General features: G+C 33.6%; 1 protein-coding gene across 1 annotated transcript in view; it reads left to right on the plus strand.

Moving 5' to 3' along the window:
• Positions 1–230: 230 nt before the first annotated feature.
• LOC124360844 (cytochrome P450 4C1-like) overlaps positions 231–25,144 on the plus strand; it is a 50,095-nt gene continuing 25,181 nt past the window's right edge. The window contains exons 1-6 of the mRNA XM_046814794.1: positions 231–793; positions 6,836–6,942; positions 16,313–16,403; positions 16,600–16,785; positions 18,731–18,800; positions 20,640–20,766. Of these exons, the coding sequence (XP_046670750.1) occupies positions 631–793; positions 6,836–6,942; positions 16,313–16,403; positions 16,600–16,785; positions 18,731–18,800; positions 20,640–20,766 (744 nt within the window). The 5' untranslated portion in view covers positions 231–630. The remainder of the gene's footprint in view (positions 794–6,835; positions 6,943–16,312; positions 16,404–16,599; positions 16,786–18,730; positions 18,801–20,639; positions 20,767–25,144) is intronic.

The following is a 25,144-nucleotide window of genomic DNA, read 5'->3' on the forward strand; positions in this document are numbered from 1 at the left end:
AAGTGTTCAAAGGTTTATTATTGTATATAATTTCATCAAACACTTTTGGAGGCTACATCTCTAATACAAATAATGTTATACTAATTTTAGTTTTATTTATAACTTTACATAATCTCTTATCGCTGTTTTAAGGTTTGAGTATATGGCCCGCAATCAAGGTTTCATTTTTGGTCTTCGAGCCTCTGAAAGCTGGCACCCCTGATCTAAACCATTCAGCTAAAATCATCTGTAGTGTTGTTGTTTACTTCAACTTGTTGCTTCTTTCTAAATGTCACTCACTGTCAAAAATCAAAATGCAAACTCAATATTTATTTAACATCTTAGGTTCAATTTATACGTGTATGTAACTAACATATGCAATCAATTTGAAAGTAATTACATCTCTTATATTCACTACTTCGACGAGTAAATAACAATCTATTTTCGAGTTTGTTTAATTTGAATAGTGATCTGCTGAGTCCTGTTGTAGCTTATCTTCGGTTACCACATAATTAAGGAAACTAGGCATTCCAATTTAAAGTATTAGTTTTATGTTTCGGTATTAAATAGGTATTTAATAACTTTTTATTGAATGTGTTGAACACTATTTATTTCGTTCTCTGAGCTCTGTACAGTTGGTTACCTTCAACGATGATTATATTATTGTTAGTTAGTTTACTATCTTTGCTCATACTTTATCATCTTGTTGAACAACAACGCACTAGTAGAATGAGGAAAATTATTTCAAAAGTACCTGGCCCGACGAAATATCCAATTATTGGATCATCTTTGGAATTTGGAAGAAACAGTGTTGGCAAGTATAAACATTAAATAGCCTAAATTATTAGTAACTGTTTAATTATTCACCTGCTAAAATTAACTTGTTGACCTTAGAAGACATATTATGTCTGACCTACACTTAACCAACTTGTTGAATTTTTGTAAGGTTTATGACTTATGGAAGTAGTTAAAAAATTAAAGTAATAGCAGTAGATTGTGGTAGAGTACGATAAGCGGACCCGGTTTTTATATCTATATCGACAAATGATATTATTAAATTATACTTAACTATCGATATAACCAACTGATACTGAACTGGACTGATAATTAAATTGTATAAATATTTATTCATATAATAAACGTATTATTTTTTATGGACAATAACCGACAGTCGAAATCTTGTGGAGGACCGTGAAACGAAGTTTAAAAAGTGACATGTCAACTGACCTGCTTGCAGATCATCTCTGTATTTGTACAGAAAAGAGAAGTGGTTTTCTAGACAGTATGCTTTCAATAACTTCTTGAAAGAGGTTAATCATTCCTACCCAAGAGAAAACATAAAAAATAGTTAGCATCTTTAGTATTTTCTGTTATACATATTTGTTTTATTGTATCATTTTGTTATTATTTATGACTTTTTCCTATTTCCAGTTCTAATTGTTTGTTTGATCATTAAAGCTCCTTTATTACTTATGAGATTGTCACTATGTGTATTGTATTAATTATTTTAATTTCAAATAAGATTATTATCATGAATATGAACATTTTGATATGATAGATTCGTATTTGTTATACGAATATTAAGTATAATTTCCTTATATGTGTTTCCGGTATCAATTTACAATATCGTGACCATGGAAAGGTATGTTCATTTTTTTTCCTGAAAACTACAATTTTTCCTGAAAACAATAGTGAAGAAAAAATTCGTCGGCAACGAAAATCAAAGGAGTTACGATTTTTTGAAATCCTCTGAAAACTCTGTTTTTGACAGTACCTCTGGCAATTTTACTGAAATGATGACGTTAATCCTGTCAACGATGCCTGCCCGCTGCGCAGTGCTGCGCACTGCTTGCTCTTTTAGAAAAAAAATTAACTCGAGCTTGCAAAAGTCGAATCCCAGATCACGTGATGCCCCTGATCCTTAACCCTCCAAGTGTTGTTCGACAAAATTTTGTCGGTTATTTTCCATCCTTAATGCAATAATGCCCGAAAGGCATCAATATAATACAATGATATACTTTCCCCCCAGTTTATATGCACCTGTGATAATAATACTTGGATATAAATGTCCAATCCATGAAAAAAAAGTCCATTTTTCATGGTCACGGTATTGTAAATAAATACCGTGTTTCCAATTATATTTATTTATTTCAACGGGAGAAACCCAATACATAAAAAAATATACAATGAAAAATTTACAAGTGGTAGCTAACATGCATAAACTGATGAATGACTAGGAGCTATGTATTACTTACAAACAAGCTCATAATTAATTTATATCAAAACAAACATCCGTAAGTTATCAGTCAAATAAAGTTATTATAGAAACTAATAACTTTAGTTGTTTGTTTATGTTCAGTTTCGTATCGGCTAGTTAAGTTATGTTATGTATAAATGTAAAGCCTAGCGGGTTCTAATTGATAAATAAAATTTATTTTATGTTTTGGTTGCTGTTTATTATACTGCAGCATTCCTTTTAAATAATACTTACAACAGGCCTATCTTTAAAGGAAGAGGGTAGGGTACGATAAGCGGACCCGGTTTTTTATATCGAAGAATATACCTAATGTTCTATACCTAATATTCGCATATCGAATCATAGACTATCAATCGATATCGTTTTAAATTAAAATGTGAATTTAATGATGTAACAAATAATAAATGAACATAACCAAAATCAGGGAAACTCATAACTTGAACTAAATTAATCAGAACGAGAACAATCAAACAGAAAAACCATAAATAATTAAGAAATGATAACAAACATTGGGAATAGAAAATAAATTAGAACATAACAATAATTAGAATAGGAAACCTAAATTTGTCGAACTATCTACATGTCTTCGCCTGGATAGCAATTTTTTACAGCTTTTAAGAAATGGTTGAACGCGTCCTCTTCAGAAAATCGTACCTCTCTTCTATATAAATATTCACAGAGGTGATCTGCGAGTAGGTCGGCTGGGATACCACTTCTTAGACTACGTTTTACGGCTCTCCACGAACTTTCAACTGTCTGAGTGTTGGCACCAGTTGCTGGGTTTAAAAAGTTTTCACTATGGTTGACAGTAAAATGGACAAAAACCACAATCACTTAATCCAAAATATGCTTTCCACATATCTGTAACTATGTTGTTCCAGGCTGCACGTGTTTTAGTACGATAGGAATGAGTTTTAGCATCTCGTTTGTTTTCAGGACAAATCTCTATCCTATATCTACCCCCACGTTTTTGTCTTTCCGGTATAGTTTCTATTAAACCTAGAATCCAGGTTCCTTCTACCAACCTCCCTTTGTTATTTTTACGTTTTCCAATTTTACACTCATCAATTTCCACCACCACTCCAGGACCTCCAAGCTTTTCTTCCCTATTAAACTGATTAAACTATCCAAACAAAACACACTTCCCTGCAAAACGACAGCCAGTCAGATATCGTACTTCTTGATGGACTGTGTAAATCCGAACTACACTCAAGAATTAAAAATTCGTAATTTGTCTGATTTCTGGAAAAGTCACAATATTGCGCAGTCCGAACTTTGACCCTTCAAAAAAACTATTCTTCAGTGCGTTTTTACTAATTGTGTCCACCATTACCTTCTTTTTTCTGAAGACGACCATGTTAGCTCCTCTGACAGTTACATTTGTTACCTTTCCACAAATATCACATAATGGATTCTTAGGTACTAACCCAACATGTTGAAGCCATAAAAGACATGGCGGTATGGCTTCAGGCAGGGGAAGTCAACCATTGTGCCACCAAAGAAGTGGTAAGTAAATTTCAGGTGGCACAGCAGAGGAATCACTACTCCAGGTAGATAGTAGGGCCTACTGATGGCCATTTTGGACATCAAGAATGCTTTTAATTCGGCTGATGGATTGACATGCTGAAGGCCTTGGAGAAACATTTCAGGATCCTGGAGTATCTGCTCAGGATGGTGCAAAACTACCTGACAAATTTCTTTAAAGGAACTAGATGAATGACATGAGCTAATCATCCACCTGTCTTATTAAACCCACCTCAGCTGCTGGTGAATCATAATTATGGTTTGTCGAGGCAGGTATTTGAAGTTTTCTTGGTATTCAAGAAAACGTTGAATATAAACAACTAAAAACCCTAAATATAAACAAGGAAACAAAGATGAAGACAACAAACTACCGTCCCATTTCACTACTACCAACTGTATCAAAAATAATAGAGAAGATCACTCTTTCTAGACTACTCACTCACCTACAAGACAATAACCTCCTATCCAATTAATCAACATGGCTTCAGAAAAGAAAGATCTACATCAACTGCAATAATAGACCTTGTTGAATATATTACAGACAACCTGGAAGAGGGCAACACCATCTCACTAGTATCTTTTTAGACTTGAGCAAAGCTTTCGACTGTCTTGGCCATAAGCTCATCCTAGCCAAACTACAAACTCTTGGCGTCCAACAGTCCAGCCTTTAAAATGGTTTGAGGAGTTATTTGAACGAAAGATACCAAGTTGTAGAGGTTAAACAGAGAAGAATGGGAGAGACCTGTACTGTTAAATCTGAAAAAACTACCTATGACTCGAGGGGTTTCCCCAAGGCTCCGTCTTAGGACCAGTGTTATATATTTTATTCACCAATGACCTGCCAATATTCTTGGAAAACTACACAAATTCCATCATGTACGCAGACGATACTGTACTACTCTCAGCCCAGAAGGATGTTGAACAGCTAGAAATAAACTCCTATATCTCATTTAATATGGCCCAACAATATTGCAAATACAATGATCTGGTCTTAAAACAGCTTGAAAACTAAACAACTCACTCTAGGAACTAACAAAAACTATGTGTCCGAAATCCCTGGTATTCAAGAAACAGAGGACATGAATTATTTAGGAATAAAACTAAATAATACATTGACATGGACAAATCACATTTGACAACTTATGCCTGAAGCTAAATTCATCACTCTATGCTTTGCGAAGGACCCATGCAACAAGCACTCTTGAATCTACCAAAATAGCGTTACTATGCCCTATTTGAAAGTCATCTCAGGTATGGGATAGCAGCATGGGGGGGCACAACTCAATTTAACCTACTAAAAGTCCTCAAAATTCAGAAGAAAGCAATCCGGTTAATGGGGAAGCTAGGACCTAGAGAAAGCTGCAGAGCTACTTTTAAAGAATTGAATATACTGACAGTGACTTCTCTATATATTCTGGAAACGATATTGTACTGCTTATCAAAAAGACTTTCCTCGAAATAGTAATCTTCATGAACATAAACACAAGACATGGTCAAGACTTTCCACTACCTCTTCACAGAACAGCTGTATTTGAGAAAAAACCAACCTATGCCGGGAAAAAACTTTTTTAATGCTCTGCCAGAAGAAATTAAGAAAAATGGAAAAACAATCACACTAACATGAAGACTGCATTAAAGAATTGGCTCTTGCAAAGAACCATCTACACAGTGCAAGAATTTTACTTATGGAGACTGAACAACTTGACAGAGACGAACATGAACTTCTATATTTTATAACTATGTAAACTTTTTGTTAATTGACGCTACTTGTAATCTTAAAGATTATCATTAAAGAATTTCTGATACTAGTATTCAAAACTTATGAGCTGTGTTAGGTAATATAATCATACACTTGTCTTATTAAACCCACCTCAGCTGCTGGTGAATCATAATTATGGTTTGTCGAGGCAGGTATTTGAAGTTTTCTTGGTATTCAAGAAATACTAGTATTCAACTTATGAGCTGTGTTAGGTAATATAATCATACACTTGTCTTATTAAACCCACCTCAGCTGCTGGTGAATCATAATTATGATTTGTCGAGGCAGGTATTTGAGAAGTTTTCTTGGTATTCAAGAAATACATGTATTCAAGATGAATGCTAGAACTTATGAGCTGTGTGAGGTAATATAATCATACACTTGTCTTATTAAACCCACCTCAGCTGCTGGTGAATCATAATTATGATTTGTCGAGGCAGGTATTTGAAGTTTTCTTGGTATTCAAGAAATACTAGTATTCAAGATGAATACTAGAACTTATGAGCTGTGTGAGGTAATATAATCATACACTTGTCTTATTAAACCCACCTCAGCTGCTGGTGAATCATAATTATGATTTGTCGAGGCAGGTATTTGAAGTTTTCTTGATATTCAAGAAATACTAGTATTCAAGATGAATGCTAGAACTTATGAGCTGTGTGAGGTAATATAATCATACACTTGTCTTATTAAACCCACCTCAGCTGCTGGTGAATCATAATTATGATTTGTCGAGGCAGGTATTTGAAGTTTTCTTGGTATTCAAGAAATACTAGTATTCAAGATGAATGCTAGAACTTATGAGCTGTGTGAGGTAATATAATCATACACTTGTCTTATTAAACCCACCTCAGCTGCTGGTGAATCATAATTATGATTTGTCGAGGCAGGTATTTGAAGTTTTCTTGGTATTCAAGAAATACTAGTATTCAAGATGAATACTAGAACTTATGAGCTGTGTGAGGTAATATAATCATACACTTGTCTTATTAAACCCACCTCAGCTGCTGGTGAATCATAATTATGATTTGTCGAGGCAGGTATTTGAAGTTTTCTTGGTATTCAAGAAATACTAGTATTCAAGATGAATACTAGAACTTATGAGCTGTGTGAGGTAATATAATCATACACTTGTCTTATTAAACCCACCTCAGCTGAGTCAAAAGGACCAATAATTAAAGTACAAGCATCATTAAGACCTTTTTTTATAATTTTCTGTTATTTCCCTACCATTAACTAAATTAGTCTCAGCTGGTATTGTGTCTTGATGCTTTTTAACGTACTACGAGATATCATATCATTAAGTTTTTCTCTAGAACTGATGACAAACCTGCAAAGAATGGCAGCCGACTATGGACCAGTATTCAAGGTGTGGATGGGGCCTACGCTGTACGTGGTGTTGTCAGACGCAAGAGATGTAGAGGTAATTTTGTAATATTTAAAGTAAATTATATCACTTGTTGTTTGCAATAAATATACAAATTCACAAATCATTCCTTAGATAGATCAAGATTCCAGATTGTTATTAGTCCTTAACGCGTTCAGTGCGGCGGGCCCACATCAGGGCCTAGCAGATTGCGCCCAGGCTTATGATGTCATTCTGAAACGGAAACATCCCCGGAATTGCATATATATATTTGCAATTCTCGGAGGGAGAGAGAGAGTGGGAGGGGGTGAGTGTGAGTGGGAGTTCAAGTTCAAAATCACTTTATTCAGGAAAATATAATACAATTTCATACATACACGTTCATCCCCCAAGGTGCAGGACTGCCCGTGCAGGGGCGCAGTTGGCACCTAGATCCTTATTTAAAGTAACTAATCATTACTACCGTTAAATTTATAGCGAAAGAACACATATTACATTTCATGCATAATCATCCAAATTCTTAATTTTACAAATAATTATATTAACAATGCAAACTTATTAATATATTAATAACTTTGATAAATAAATATAATAACAATTCATATAAGCAAAAACATATTAACAATTTAAATAAATAAATATATTAACAATCCATATAAATAAATAAATTCATACATTTACAGAGCAAACAAACAGTACATGACACAACAATAAATCAATAAAAACAAACTATAATACAGATACAGAGCGTCAAACAGGCCAGACTCAGTGATAATATGATTGTAATAAATAACTATATAACAAATAAATATATATATATATATATATATATATATATATACATACATTACAATAAGATAACATTCACAAATATATACTGTAGAGAGGAGTTTACCCAATTTCATCTTTCGCTTTGCATTTACAAGTACGCTATGAACTTATAAGTAGTTCCTGAACTTTTTGGTGAAATATCATGTAAAAGTGGAAGTTTTTTGGTTTACACCATATTTAATGTGTTAAGACTTAGCAAGAGTCATAAATTAAATTTTTCCCATCTCTGATTTTTTTATTCTACAATTTGTAAGCCATCGTTTTTCAAATAGGGTTAGGCTGGCGGATCTCGTAAAATCTTGGAGATTGACGTGGTCTCGTAAAAGACGTGAACTTCCAATTCTGTTTGCAGTGTGAGATCTCGCAAAATACGAGAACTGTCATATTTAAAATTTTCACTATTACAACGGCCTTTATTGAAAATCAAATTATGAAAACCAGAAGTGGTAATGGGATTGAAATACCTAGCAAGACGGGCATAAATGGCCAAGATAGTGATTTGTTATGTGATAAATGCAAATTAAGTATTGATGTGAGCCTTGCTCTGTGTTGTGATGGTTTTTGCTCATCCCAATACCATCCGTCCTGTGTGGATGTAGAAAATGATCTATGTCTGAATATTAATGACATTTCCGACCATATAAAGTGGTTTTGTGTCACATGTCGTAAGAGAGTAAACATGTTTTTTAGTAAAACAGATAAAATAGACGAAGCCAGTAACTGGCCAATTATTCTAAATATTGTTTTGGACCAACTTGATCAACTTAGTTTGAGTAATGTTGCTCTTTGTGAGAGAATGGACGCACTCTTCCAGCAATATGTTAGAGTGAAAGAAGACTTGGTCGCTATTAGAGCCAAATATGATAACTTGGTTTCTTTAGGTAATACAAGCGAATGCTTAGCAGTATCGGAAATGACAGGGCCTAAGGATCGTCAGTTAAGATATGAAGATAGGCCTAGTTGTGCTAAGTCTAACCTAAGTGATAACGGACAAGAACATCCTAAGAAGAACGTGATGGAACAACAGGATGGGCCTGGTAATAATCATGTTAAATCATCTTTATCGTACTCCAGGGTGGTAATGAATAGTTCGTTGCAACTAAAAGCCAATGTAGCGGACAATACCAGGGCTAACAAAGAAAACGAAAACCCTACCCCACCTAGAGACAAAAGTGATGAAACCATCAATGATGGTTTTGTGACCCACCAAGGAAGAAGAAGTAGGCCTAAGACTCGTCAGGTGAAATCTTTATCTTATGGGAAAGAACCTAATAGTTACAAGCCAATTGTAGGGACCAAATGCAATGGTGAAACTAAGCTAAAAGTGGCTTCTAAAAGATCTTGGGTTTTCGTATCCCGATTAGATGCACTAACTACCAAAGAAGATATGGAGGTGTTCCTAACCCAATCTAAAGTAGATGATTTTATTTGTATTGAACTCAAACCCAAATACGATGGGTACAAGTCCTTTAAGATTGGTGTTTGTGAGAATCTTGAACATGTTTTACTAAGCCCGGACTTCTGGGACGAAGGAATTCTTGTAAGTAAGTTTGTTACATCTCAGAGAAAACGTCCTGTAGATTTTTTAGGTGTACAACGGGGTTAGACAGGCCTAACATTAAATCGTCACCATCTGACCCCTATAAACGTAATGGATGTGCCTCCGAAAATCCGAAAATGACTGTTAAATCTAGTATTTTGTATCTAAATGCTCAATCATTAAATGACAAAGTAGAAATGCTCGATGTTAACTTGTCTGACTCTCGCTTTATAGCTTTATGTGTTTAGAAGATACTTGTGATTTGGTTACTATTCAGAACTTTACACAAGCTAGTATGTTCTGTCGAAGGCAGCATATTAGAGGTGGCTCGGGCATACTAGTTAGAAATGGTATTAATTTTACTGAAATTGACACTAGTGACTACTGTAGTGAAATGAACATTGAAATGTCTGCCATAATTATTGTAGACCTTAAGCTGGTGTTGATCTCCATATACAGACCTCCCTCAGGGGATATAAAAATTTTTATGGAGCTGTTTGAGAAGTTTTTCGTCTATCTGATCAATCTTAATTGCCCTATAATTATGTGCGGTGACTGGAACATCGAGGTGAGGGACAGTGGGCCTATAGTTTTTGCATTGAGGGACTTATTGAGATCAGTTGATTGCAGATGGCTGGTTAATGTACCGACAAGGGCTGATGCCTGCATAGATAATGTGGTGTCTAACCTTAACGACCATTCTATCCAAGCCGAGGTGCTTGATGAATGCTTATCTGACCATAACACTATTGAAGTTACTATTTATCTGGATGATGTGGTTAAAGGGAACCTCGGTGAGAAAATTGTAGGTAGAAGCCTATCACCTACTAATGTCGAGTCTCTGATTGCATCTCTGTCTGATGTAGACTGGCCTAATTTACTGTTTTCCGATTCTCGGCCTAATGTCACAATGTTTGATATATTTCTGGAAAGATTTCTAGGTTTTTTAAATATCTGTTGTCCTGTTAAACATAAGCAGATACGAGTATCAAAATCTGCTAAGAAATGTAGGCCGAAGTGGTTCTCGGATGAATTGAACGAACTTAAAAACCTTGTTATGGCATATAACACCATGTTTAAGGATACAAAGTCAGAGGCAGCCAGAAGAGCTTATGTTTTTATGCGGAACAACTACAAAAGTGAGCTGAAAAAGGCAAAGCTTAAAACTAATGAAGATTTTATAAACACCTCCTCCAACAAATGCAAAGCGGCCTGGTCCATCATAGCGGCTCAAAGAGGTGCGACTACCCGAGATGCCCCCAGCTTATCTCCGGAAGTATTTTCGGCCCATTTCGTCAACTGTATTGATGAGGTGAGAGAGGTCATCACTCCAAGCCAGATATCTGCGGGTGATCTTCTTGCCAAGGCTCCTGGTGCTGCAACTCAATTCAAGTGGTCTCCTGTGTCATGTGAGGAGGTGCTGTGTGTGGTGAAAAAAATGAAAGCATCCAAAAGTAAAGATGCGTATGGTGTATCTAGTGAGCTCTTAAAGAAAATTATTTTTTCAATTGTGCTACCTATTACAATTTGTATAAACCAATGTTTGTTTACTGGTATATTTCCTAAGTGTTTTAAAACGGCCAAGGTTGTGCCTATTTACAAGAAGGGTCCCAGGGACCACCCTGGTTCATTTAGGCCCATCTCTTTGTTACCCATTTTTTCAAAACTCCTTGAAATTGTCATGAACAACCAAGTGACTAATTTTTTCAAATGTAACAATATTCTTTCAAATTGTCAGTTTGGCTTTCGAGCAGGTAGAAACACAGTGAATGCAGTTGAAGTCCTGGTGAAAGCTGTAATAAATAATTTTGAAGCCAAGGCCTCCACCGTGGCTACTCTTTTTGATCTAACCAAGGCTTTTGAATGCGTTCCTAGGGACCTACCGCTCTCTAAATTGTCTCACTATGGTATAATTGGTACTGAATTGGCATTATTTGAGTCATACCTAACGGGACATGAACAAAGGGTAAGTGTTGGAGGTTCTCTCTCTACTTCGCGTTGTGTTGAGTATGGGGTACCACAGGGATCGGTCCTGGGTCCCTTGATGTTCTTAGTTGTAATGAATGATCTCCCTCACAATGTTCAAGCTAATGTGATAATGTTTGCAGATGATACCACTTTTTTTAGTTCTAACTCTAATATAAATAAATAGCTTAGCCACTTTTATGGATGAAAATGTTGTGTATGCTAAAAACTGGTTTAATGCCAATCAACTTGTTTTAAATGATCTCAAAACACAAAATATTTGCTTTACACTGAAAAACATGAGTTCCCCCAGTACTTTCTCTGATAGTGTTAAGCTATTGGGCATCTATCTAGATAATAAGCTATCATGGGTAGATCATATTAACTATGTATGTGGAAGGCTTAGTAGAGTGGTTTTTTTGTTGAGGCAACTAAAGAAAAATGTTCCTAAGCAATATCTAAGGAGTGCTTATTTTGCCTTTTTCAACAGTATTTTACTGTATGGGCTCCAACTTTGGGGTAATGGTTCAGAAATACATAGAGTTCTGTTAATCCAAAAGAAAGCTGTACGAGTGCTCACTGACTCAGACCAAAGAACTAGTTGTAAGCCGTTATTCATTAGAGAGTCTATACCCACTGTTGTTTGTTTATATATTTATTTACTTGTTGTCAATGTGAAATCTAATCTAGGTGATTATGTTATAAGAGGTAGACTTCATTCCTACAATATTAGAAATAGTTATAAAATAAATAAAGATTTTGCTAGACTTAGTAAAACACAGTCAAATGCCAATGCAATGTCAATTACACTTTTTAATAAATTAGGCCATAAAGCCCATACAGTTGATATAAAGAGTTTCAAGAGAAAGCTGATGGACTGGTTAGTAAACCACCCTTTTTATTCTTTAAATGAGTTCATGGACTGTGATATTGCTGACTCTATATTTTGACTTGTTATTGTTGTTTCTTTTATTGTTATTGTTCTGACTTGCTGTTAATCACATGGCTGTTATTATTTTTGAATTTATTTTGTCTTTTTTTGTTACTGTTTATATTCATTTTAGAATTGTTAAGTTTTGCTTTTTGACGCACCTTGCTGGTTTGATGACGTAAGCTCTTGCTTTATTGTTGTGTGACAAGGCTGTTGCTATATATTTGTTATTTTTGCTATTTTTAACTTGTTTTTATTGTTGTTGTTGTTAAAATATTTTTAAACTGTTAAGTTTGTCAATTTCCAGTGCCTGGGCAAACCGTATTTTTTTTAGTTTTAAGTAAATTAAACACCTGACGATGTCTATTGCTACTATGGCCGAATGGCAAATAAATATTCTTATTCTTATTCTTATATAACAGAGACAAGACATTTCGTTACACCAATTATTTTATCAACCAAGAGGCAGGTTCTAGACATATTCCAGAGCTTTTAATTTTATCTTAGGTTTCCTTTCAAAAATAATGCTCTGCTCAAAATGCAGCAAGAAATTGTTGTATATTTTAGGACCCATATAACAAAATTGAGACTCTCAAAACATGAAAGGTAAACATTTTTTAAATGGTTTTTAAGTGGTAGAGTACATAATTAACCTTTCTCAACTTTTTGGACAGAAAGTCTATGTGATGCTTCCATCTAAGGTGTTTATCTATGTACAGCCCTAAATATTTAACATAGTCTACTACCTCAATATTACTACAAGTACAATTATAAATACACTGATGCTTATGACAAACTAAATTAAACTCATGCCTATGTTGCTCATTGGTGAGTTGATAGTCAAGAAATACTATACATTTAGACTTAGAAGAATTAATTAAAAGTCTATTAGATGACAACCATTGTGAAACCTCATGCAGATCACTTCTAATTTTTATCTGTAGTGATTGCTTATTATAGGTAGAGCACACAAGTGCAGTGTCGTCAGCATAGGCATACATGGATGAATACATTTCCAAGTCTAATAGGTCATTTATATAAACTAAAAAAATAATCGGCCCTAAAACTCCACCCTGAGCTGTGCCAAAGTACAATTCTAAGGGATCACTCATAACATTATTAATCTTAACAACCTGCTTCCTCCCTTTACAAAAAGATTTCAACCATTTGAGAGCCAAACCACCAAAACCATAGTATCTGAATTTATTTAACAAAATGTCTATGTCTAGTACATCGAATGCTTTTTGAAAATCAAGGTAAACAGCCACTGTATATTTATATTTATCTGACGCATTGACAATCGAGCTAATATTATGTCTTTCAACAGCTAAATCGATTCCTCTTCCAGGAAGGAACCCATACTGGTTACAAGAAAAAAGCGACTTTTGGCAAAAATAATCTACAATTTTGTTTTTAATTAGTCTCAAAAATTTTAGCTATCACACTAATCACAGAAACTGGCCTATATGACGATACATCTGAGGGGACGCCTGATTTAAAAATAGGGACTACTGAGGCTATCTTGAACTCGTCAGGCACCCTTCCCTGTTCTAATGATCTTTTAAACATACAGTACAAAAGGGGTGCAAATATACCTAGGTTTTGCTTGATAGGCATTATATTGATACCATCAATACCAGTGCTACGCTTGTTTTTAATTGAATTAATAACATTTACGACATCTTCATATGTACGATCAAAACATTACATTCATTAAAATTCTGCAAAAACAGATCACTTCCAAAGGCTTCAGATTTTAATTTTGAAATTACAGATGTGTAGTATTTATTAAATTCATTAGCAACTTCAAATTCATTACCACTTACATCAACCAACCCATCCTGAACTTTAATAACACTCATAGACTTGTTTTTATTTTTTACAATTCCTATTATTACACTCCAATATTTTCTCGGGTCACCCTTACAGTCATTGATAAGACAAGAATAATAATTCATTTTAACCCTCCTAATTTGTCCAGTAACTTATTTTGAAAAATTATTATATTCATCCCTTAAAACTAAATTATATTTATTCTTACAGTGTACATTTTATACAAGTTATTCTTCCTATTAATTAATCTAATTAGTTGATCTGTAACCCACACATTTCTTTTCCTATTTATACTATTTAACTTTTTTAGTTTGCAGGAGGTAAAATAACAGTCATTATAAATTTTGTAAAAATTAGATACACATAAATCGACATCATTTACATCATAAACATCATTCCAGTTAGCCATCTGTAACTGCCTCCTTAACATTCTGTAATCCAATAAGCTACAGTATTTTGGGCGCGCTGCAATGTTTACAATCTCAGACATAGAAATATTTAGTGCATAATGGTCAGTAATATGAAACACGACAACATTAGACTCAATTTTGATTTTTAAAGAATTTCTTACAAGGACATGATCTATGCAAGACTGACTGTTATTTACAACTCTAGTAGGTGTGTTAATTAAACTCTCAAACCCGAATGACGAAATTAAATTTAAATACTCTTTAGATGAATTATTATTCTTCAGCAAACACAGATTCATATCACCTACAATAATGGTAGGATTAATTGTCTTACTCAAAATATAATCAAAATCAGTCTTGAATTGGTTAAATGTAAATTTACACTGTCTATAAATACCAAACACGGATATATGGAGGTTGTGATTGGTGTGGGTGACATTGAGCACCAGTTCAATTATCTCGGCCGTGGGGACAAGGGTCAGCTGATAAGCGTACCGCAGTGTAGACTCCGCCCGCCTGTCCGTCTCGTCTCGGTTGTAGCAACATGTCATAGCCCATCAACTGATACTGTCTTCCTCACCGCTCTTAATCCAGACTTCCGTGAGAACAATTAAATTATATGTTTCTGGTAAACTCTGAAAATAAATACATAGTTCATCGAAATGTTTCCTCAAACTTCTAATATTTGACACAAATATCTTTAAATCATTGAGTTTACCGATAACAGGATTGATCGACATAAAAAAATTGAGTGTGAGTGAGAGTGTGAGTGAGTGAGAGTGTGAGTGAGAGTGTGAGTGTGAGTGAGAGTGTGAGTGAGAGTGAGAGTTTACAGTACAAAAACTAAATTATAAAAGTAAAAGCAAAAAATTATAATACAGGGCATTTTACTTAAAAATAGCATATTTATTGATAAAAATGAAAAAGATCTATTTAAAAACCTGTTTATTTCAAATAAATTTCAATTTCATTGCGAAATGTTACTATACTGAAAAGTTTAATTACACACTACTATAAAACAAAATAATCACAACACTACCACCGAGAACAATAATAACGAGATACTTTGTAGATGCGCGTGCTTGCGCGTACTTATGACAACCAAGAAAGCAGTAATTCACACCACGGATATGTTTGGTTATGGCTCTGTAGGAGATGCAGAACTGACGAGCAGACGGTCGGAGTTAGACAAAGGGTGCTCCTGTCCCCCTTCTGCTGAGTGAAGGTTGTTTATAAATACATCCTTGGCAACCGCGATAAGCACGAAGCATGCACCGGGCATTTCAAAGGCCTTTTGTGAACTAAAAAACTCTCCAAAGAGACATAATCTATAATACCAGATATAACTGGATTTGGTATTTGGGTCACAGTATGCTATTCTGATATATCCATCTAAGGCGTGGGAAGGGTTAATAATTAATTTTAAAACATTAGCATTAAAACCTACCACAATATCATAAAGGACAAACGATTTTACAGTTCGAACTCAAAGTATGTGATTGGAAGAGAGCAGTATTCTTTAAAAAGTAACAGTAGCAAATTCATGTACTGGCAACAGATTAAAACATTTTGGGAGACCATGTGTTTGAAGAGTTTGTTTTAGTTTAGTTTAGTTTAGTTATTTCATTTGTTACCATTTATTTTAAGAATATTATTTTCATTTACAAATCAATGGTACATTTCTGTTGTGTATGTTGTGATATTAGTAAGAATAGTGTATTTATGAAGTTTATCTGCACGGTTTTACTCTAATAAAACATTGTCATTAACATTGCAGTTTTGTTTAGTTTGATTGAATGTAAATATAATTTCAATTCTATAATGTTAATAAGGCATGCAACTATCCAAAAAAGTTATATAATGTCAACTAAAGAAAACTAAATAATGTCATTAACATAATTTAAATGGCTTTTTCAGGTGGTTTTAAGCAGTTCAGTGCACCTGAACAAACCTCAAGTGTACGACTTCTTAAAGAAATGGTTGGGCACTGGACTTGTTTCAGCTCCGGGTAAGTTATATATTATTTTTGGAATGATATCTAGTGTAGTTTGATAAATTAAAGAAAACTCTGAACTAATTGTATTGCTAGTAAATAAACTGTATATAGTGAAGGTTTTGCTTATTCTAGATAATTTATGTTTTAAAAAAAGAAAAACAAGAACGTTAATTTATTTTAATTAATATCTTTTCTTTTTGATTTGTAGCAGTGAGATGGAAATCCCAAAGAAGAATTTTGACTCCTGCGTTCCATTTCAAAATTTTGGAGACGTACATTGATATTTTTAATGCAAACGCCAGAATCATGATGGGCCAGTTAGAAAAAGAAGTGGGAAATGAGAAGTTTGATATCGCACCTTATGTAGATAAGTGTACCCTGGATGTAATCTGTGGTAAGTTTTGCGGTTTTGATCACTTTTTTTAGTTCTACATGAGAATTTTATTGTTGACACTATTATTGCATCACAGATTTGAATTTGGTAATTCTATGTCAGAACGGACACCATTACAATAAATATCAGGGTTGTCATATTGATTGGCACTCTATGATACTAGCAATTGTCGACTGAAATTACATCCTTATAAAATACAATAAACAGAAACTAAATGCAACTATGAAAAAGCACAAATTTTCCAACAATACTTTTACAAAGATAGATAATTGAAAAATATGTGCTTACTAACAGCTAAATTTAGTTATAGATTCTTTTCAATTGCTCTTTGCATTTCCGACAATACACTTTTTTATGATGTATAGATCACAGGAGTTTTAGTAGATCTTGAAAGCTTCTTAGATTTTTAGATAGATTTCAAAGAAAATTCAACCCATTGTGGTTTGAAAGATGACTTTCAAAAATTGCTTCTTAATTATTTCTTGACACTCAGTGTAAAACCACTAAAAATATATATATATATATATATATATATATATATATATATATATATATATATATATTTATATCTTATCACTTATTTGATAAGCTAATATATGTTGTCTCAAAAAGACATTAAAATTAAATTTAAGTGATCATGTTTTTTGTAAGCCTAAATAGAACCTTGGATAAGGTTGTCAATAAGTAAAATTATACCTAGTAGATAATGTGATAACAAAAAAAATAATAAATAAAAACTATATAAAGATAATTGAAAATTATCCTTCTAATTATTGCCCAATTGCTTTACTACCAATATTTTTAGAAATATATGAAAGAGCTATATATAGGGCTGTCTGAATACCTATAGTTTAATAATTTTTATAGCAACATGATTATAGGGTAGGTAAATATGTTATCACTTGTGGCAATTTAATTAATTACAAAATTTAAAAGTTACAGAATATTTAAATTCGAAATGTCCTTATTATTTGGACATTAGTATTTTTCAACAGTTGCAGACACGTCTGTATAACTGGACATTAGTATTTGTCTGCATTTCTTCACACATATGAATATCCGGATGTTAGTACTCAAAGAGTTCAACTATGTACTATAAATTTTGCATGAAACTTCATTCCTAATACAGATTTAGATATAGATGCCATTAAACAGCATATGTCAAGAAAAAATTTAGGTATAGACTAAATTTTGCATGAAACTTCATTCCTAATATAGATTTAGATATAGATGCCATTAAACAGCACATGTCAAGAAAAAATATAGGTATAGACTAAATTTTGCATGAAACTTCATTCCTAATACAGATTTAGATATAGATGCCATTAAACAGCATATGTCAAGAAAAAATTTAGGTATAGACTAAATTTTGCATGAAACTTCATTCCTAATATAGATTTAGATATAGATGCCATTAAACAGCATATGTCAAGAACAAATTTAGGTATAGACTAAATTTTTCATGAAACTTCATTCCTAATATAGATTTAGATATAGATACCATTAAACAGCACATGTCAAGAACAAATTTAGGTATAGACTAAATTTTGCATGAAACTTCATTCCTAATATAGATTTAGATATAGATACCATTAAACAGCACATGTCAAGAACAAATTTAGGTATAGACTAAATTTTGCATGAAACTTCATTTATACTTAGGCAAAGTGGAATTTTATAATGGTGAATGCACTTCCACAGGATTTGGATGAAAATTAGCGAAGCTTAACCATCTGCTGGATATCTCACAAATTCAGGTATAGATTTGAAATTTTGCTTGAAACGTCAGTGGAGCCAGTCTCGCAAATCATGGTGTGGGTACTTTATCTTGAATAGTGGAGTTATACTACACATTGTGTGTTTATTTGAAAGTGGATTGATTTTAATTTTGTGTGTTTTGTTTACTTTGATTATACTATGTTAGACACTAATTTGATGATTTCAGAAACTGCCATGGCTACGAGTATAGATGCCCAGTTAAATGAGGAATCCCAGTTTACTAAATCTCTTAAAGTGTAAGTTCCGTTTCAAAGGATAGTGTCTATACTAACCTACTGAGAGGAAGGGTTACTGATCACAAAAAGCATCATAACTTAAATAGCATTTATGGCTTATCCATACAATATTTTGGCACGAGCATGTAAAATTACTAATTATGTGAACTAATTGTTTGAATACGAATCTTGTTAAAGTTAAAATATACTCTGCACTTACTTCTATTATTAGATTTTAGAAAATTAATGTGACTTGAATCTGTTGAAGGCTCTTGGAGTAATTGGACAAATTTATAAAATAGTACAAAATATTATAAACAATACTTTTCCAAATGGTTTATTTTTTGGACAAGGCCTTCGAAACCAAAGGCTCCATCATCAGGCGACTCCACAAATAAAAATGGAATCGCCTGATGATGAAACCTTTGGTTTCGTAATTAGATGAATTATTAACATTTGAAATTACACTTTTGGAAATTCAGATATTATTGATAGCAAGTTTGGCAAGGTTTTCAAGGATTATGAAAGTGGCATGAGAGCTGTGACATGCACCTCTAGGATAAGTGCATACTTGGGGGATTTGTTTTACTGTTCAGGTTGGCTTGTCTTTGTAGTGTTCATATTTTTGTTGGTGTTCCAATCAGTCGGTATGGGTTCTGCTGATTCTTGGAAAGGGATTCTTGAGTGTGAGCTTCCCCTTAACCCTTTGGGATCAGCATTAAATTCATATGATTGGCCTCTGATATCGCCTGGCCACAACGGTGGCCATGGCTGTTCTTTGCCTCAGGTCGGTCAGGTCATCGATTTATGTCCCTCAGCTCTCGGTGATACATCTGCAAGTGACTCTCGCTGTTCCAGCGTTCAGCTTGCCGGGCCACTAAGTGTGGCCCACTGTAATCCACAGTTATACAATTCAATCCTTATCCAGTTGTGGATAGAAAGTGTAATCTCTTGGCCAAATAAGTAACTAAATCAATATTTCTCTATTCGCAGCACATACCATAGTAAGCATCGTTCAAAATTATTTTTTATCTGACTGTCAGTGTCACTGTAGCTGTTATAGCGTATCAGATCTACTTGTTAAAATACTAGTGTATTCGGTGGAGAAGGAGCTCAAAGTGTGGAAAGAGTTTACATTCAGTTGATACTAGGAGACCTAATTGTGACTGATTCTGTATTTATTCTGCAAATAAAAATACTTTTAAAACGGGTAAACCTATAATTTAAATTACATCTTACTTGGTTCGTTTGAAAGCAAATAGTTAATAACCAATCGATAAAGTTTCATTCAAAATTGAAGCTTAATAAACTTTGTAAATTATTTGAGAATTTAATTTAAATCCAAGTCATTTAAAGATCGGAAGGTCAAATACAGCCATTTAAATTTGAGTAAAAGTGATGTACATGATTACGCAAGTGCTGAGTGGTGACGCAGAACGCAGCTGGTTACTAAGCGTGGCCCCGCGCGCTGAGAGGACAGACGAAACCTGAACTGAGTAAGAGATAAGGTTTGGCCACATCATCGACCTCCTGATCGCAAAATAATGTTCACGCTCGAGTAACAAAAACTAGTTTGGGAAAAAATATTTTGTGGTGTAGCTAAAATGTATTTGTGTGTTAAAATGTATTTTTAATATAATATAGTTAAAGGTCTTATTTTTACCTGTAAAATATTTTGGAAAGTGAGTAATAAAATATTTTACTTGTATATAACTAACTTTATTATTGCTGAAATTATATCTTTTGAATCATTTGTATTGGATTTAAAAGGGAATTAATAAGTGTATAGTCTGTAGTTATAAAGCCCATTTGAAAGGTTTAAACTTAATATTTTATTTTAATAACTTCAATTTGTTTCAGGGTATCTAAGGCCGTGTTAGTGCGGGCTTTTAAACCATGGCTCTTCCCTGAATTTACATTTAATTTGTCTACAATAGGAAGAGAATTTTCTAAGCATCTTGAATATATAAACAGTTATGTGGATAAGGTAAGCAGAGTTAACAAGTTAAATACATTCTGGACAGCCCTAATATAGCAGTGTTTTGCAACCGATTGGATTAGAATCCTGAAATTTTGCAATGGATTGTAGTATATTACTAATTTGCATTACCATGTTAATGATAATTATTTCTTATAATCAGAAAAATGTTTCATGCCTTTTATTCGATTTCAGTAATTGGCTATGAGTTATGAGATAACAATGTACGAGGGCCATCCGGAAAGTAGTACCCGTTTGTGAAATAAAGACACAGAAGTAAATATTAACAAATATAAACATTTTTATTGAACTACTTCTCCTGCATACCTTAAACTACTTCTCCACATAATCTCCAAGCAAATTTAAGCATTTGTCATAACGTGTGACGAGTTTTTGTATTCCAGCATCATATTCCTCCGCCGCCAGCCGATTGAAATACGTAGTCACGCCTTCTTTAAGTTCTTCATCGCTGTCAAATCTTTTTCCCGCCAAAAACTCTTTAAGTTTTGTAAAGAGATGAAAATCTGAAGGGGCCAAGTCCGGGCTATACGGTGGATGGTCGAACATTTCCCAATTGAATTGCTGCAGAAGTTGTTGTGTTATCCCCGCTGCATGAGGCCTGGCATTGTCATGGAGGAGAATGACGCCATCAGACAATAGACCTCTCTGTCGATTTTGTATTGCCCGCCGTAATTTCTTTAATGTTTCACAATACGCATTAGCGTTAATAGTGTCTCCACGGGCCATAAAATCAATAAGCAGTACACCACGTCGATCCCAGAAAATGGTTGCCATAAGTTTCCTGGTGGACAGAACAGTCTTGAATATTTTTGGTTTCTTTGGTGAATGAGTATGATGCCACTCCATTGACTGTCATTTACTCTCAGGTGAAGCATAACAAACCCACGTTTCATCACCAGTAACTAAGCGATTCAAGAACGTGTCTGCTTCATCAGAATAACGTTCCAAAAATGTGAATGCAGCAGCCATACGCTTGGTTTTGTGCTCATCTGTAAGCATGCGAGGGACCCACCTTGCACAAATTTTTGAATAATGCAGATGGTCTTTGACAATTTTATGAACAATTGTTCGAGAAACATTAGGGAAATGTTCACAGATGTCATCAATTGTGACGCGCCGATCGTTCCTCACGAATTCGTCTACTGACCTCAGCAGTTGATCTGTAATGACAGATGGTCTCCCTGAACGATCATCGTCGTGTGTGTTCCCCCTCCCCAAGTTGAAATAACGACACCAGCGCCGAACAGATGACTCTTCCATCACATTGTCTCCATACACTTCCTTTAATTGGCGATGAATATCACAAGGTCGAATGTTTCTTGCGTTGAGAAATTTTATTACAGCCCTCAATTCACAACTGGCGGCATTTCAATTTTTTTAAACATTATGAACTGCCACAGAAACAACACAGGCAATGCTAGCGTCACGGAACTTGTAACAGAGAAGGCAGACAAGCCACTGAAGCGATCTGACCTTGACCGGCGGCTACTCGCGTCATCAGCGCCTCACGCTGCGGAAATGGGTACTACTTTCCGGATGGCCCTCGTACAATACGTGTAATGTTTCTTGATAAACTGTATTACTATTAGCCAGTATACAAAAATTTCTCCAATTGTTTATCTTTGCTTTAACCTTTTGGGGTGTATTTGTTCCCCACTGGGTTGACTCGTCAGGTCCAATTAATTTCAAGTGAATATGCCTATATTTCAATATTCCTTAAGTACAATTCACTGTAAACCAATAAATTGTAATAAACTCTTGTATTTTTTTCAAGGAAGAACCTCGTATCATTGTTGTAAAAAGTTTCAGTTGAAAATGAAAACTAACTTTACATTACATTATTTGTTGACAACTAGATAATCATAATAAACCTGCATCTATTTAACAAACAACTAAAACAAATGTTAACCAAACAGCAGCATACGCTGAAAATAAACACTATGTAGGTTTGCAACTACGCGTTGTATTAGTGGCGAAAGTAAAACCATAGAGGAAGATAACTTATGACTGGTAATTTAAACCCCTTTCATAAGATCTACAGAGACTTTGAAACAGATGATAGACTGAGTTTGCTAAGGGACCCCAAAAAGTTAAAAATTAAATGTCTGAAAAAGAAAAATGCCATACATTTTTGTGACACTCATTAAAATTTGTTTAAGTTGTACATTTGGCAAATATAAAATTCTATAAATTTTATATTGTCTTATGAATCATTTTAACATAATATATCCATCAAAGTATATATGAATAACATGAAAGTGATTTTCTATGTAACGTTTAACAAATTTGTACTTTAAATGGCAATGGTAATTGTCGTTAATAACTAGTCTTTAATTATTCATACAAAATTTGAAAAACTAAAATATCTGTTTTTTTTAACACCATAAATAGTTACAGAAAAAACTATAATGAGAATAGTTCCAGCTTGTTGTGAAGAATTGAACTTGGACAATTCAGTTTTGAACATTTCCTAAATTTTGGCCGGAGGCAAATGACAGTGGCCTAGATATCTAGTGTAAACAAAATTCTCTTTTGTTCTGAGGTTTTTTCCAATTTAAATTTAAGTGTATTGTTGATAAATACGAAAACTAACATGATATACAAATGGTTAACTTTTACAACAATAGTATCTATGAAGGACATTGAAGCTGTTTTGATTTCTAGAGATTTAAATTGGACTGCGTTACTATTGGATATAGAAGTTACTATATTGTTTCTCTCTATCCGTCAGCACAATATCTCGAGAAAAAAGTGATTAATATACTAGGAATTGTGCACTAGCTTCATTTCTATTTTGGCAACACTGTATTCAATAATGATGCATGCTACTCCATGGAGTTTGGGTGAGTGTTAGCCTATATTTTACAATTGGTGTGGGTAACTACAATGGTAACGACAAAATAGCAGATTAAATAAATTTGTAAACAACCTGTGTACAATCATATGAGATTTTAACATGTGGCTTATTAACATATGTAGTTTGTTTATACAATAAAAAGAAAAATAATAGAGTGGAAATTCAATGATAAAAGTTGGTCTGATTCCAGCTTGTAGTAGATTCTTGCTTTGTAGTACCTTCACTAACTCACCGGAACTTTTACTACTTAACCCTTTGAGTGCCAACGTCCGATTTTACCGGACGACAAAAGGTGTCTGAAAAGTGCCAACGTCCGATTTTACCGGACAACAAAAGTTGGCCGAAAAGTGCTGACGTCCAATTTTACCGGACGTTCGGGAAAAAGTCACTAACAATTTTAACCTTTAATATTTTTAAATAATATCATATTGAAATGTCTGTGAAGAATCGTTCTTTTCAAAATAAATTGTTATAGTACACTTCCGATCAAACTTTAAATTATGAAACTCACATATAAATATTTTTGGTTGCCATAGGTACCGGAAACAATGTGACAATAGTTTCTTAAAAGTTGTATAACTTACTCATTATTGAAGATAATAATAGAAATTTTTCAAGATTTATAGACAATTGCATACGATTTCCAGTGATAAGGGACTAAGAAAAGGATATGAATTTTTTTGGTCATAATAATTTGGTTGAAAAATGAAATTAAAAAAATTTTTTAATTTTTTGTAGGTAAGTCCATTTTTGGTATTCCTAAATTTAGTGTTATGGTAACTTTGTTATTAAGTTAATTAAACAGAGTTTTCAAATAAAAATCATGTTGATAGCTTATTAAATAATCGAACTGTGAATTTTTTACTAAAACCTTGCAAAATGCCTTCAAAAGGACTGGCACTTTTAGGTACGCCCACTAGAATAAATACCTGGCACTTTTCAGTATACCCAGTCAATAAATACTTGGCACTGAAATGGTTAAACACTGCTATGGAACATAGCCCAATGAACATAAATGTGAATGCATCATGTGCAAGATATTTTAGCTTTAACCCATTGGCCTTGTATCACGGAACGGTTCCGTGACAGCTAGTCTGGGCTCAAAATTTATATCACGGAACCGTTCTGTGACAAGTACAGCGCCATCTAAATAATTTTTTTTAAATTCCTTTTTCAACCAAATGTTAGTATAAATTAGACTAATATTGTTGTAACACATAAGAAAAACTGCAATACTACAGTTAATTTAAATTTAAATGAATAATAAGTTACTATAAGAATATTAGTGTAGTACAAGAGAAAAAAATCAACATTCTTGGAATTTTCAGAATTTAGAAAAAAACATTTATTCTGACAAACTATGCATATATATATATATATATATATATATATATATATATATATATATATATATATATATATATATATACATATTATAGTATTGCTAGGTAGAGAAATACATTTCAAATAAAATAAAAGCAACAATGTGGTATTTTATTTTATATTATT

Source organism: Homalodisca vitripennis, chromosome 4, assembly GCF_021130785.1.
Source record: "Homalodisca vitripennis isolate AUS2020 chromosome 4, UT_GWSS_2.1, whole genome shotgun sequence".
NCBI lineage: Eukaryota > Metazoa > Arthropoda > Insecta > Hemiptera > Cicadellidae > Homalodisca > Homalodisca vitripennis.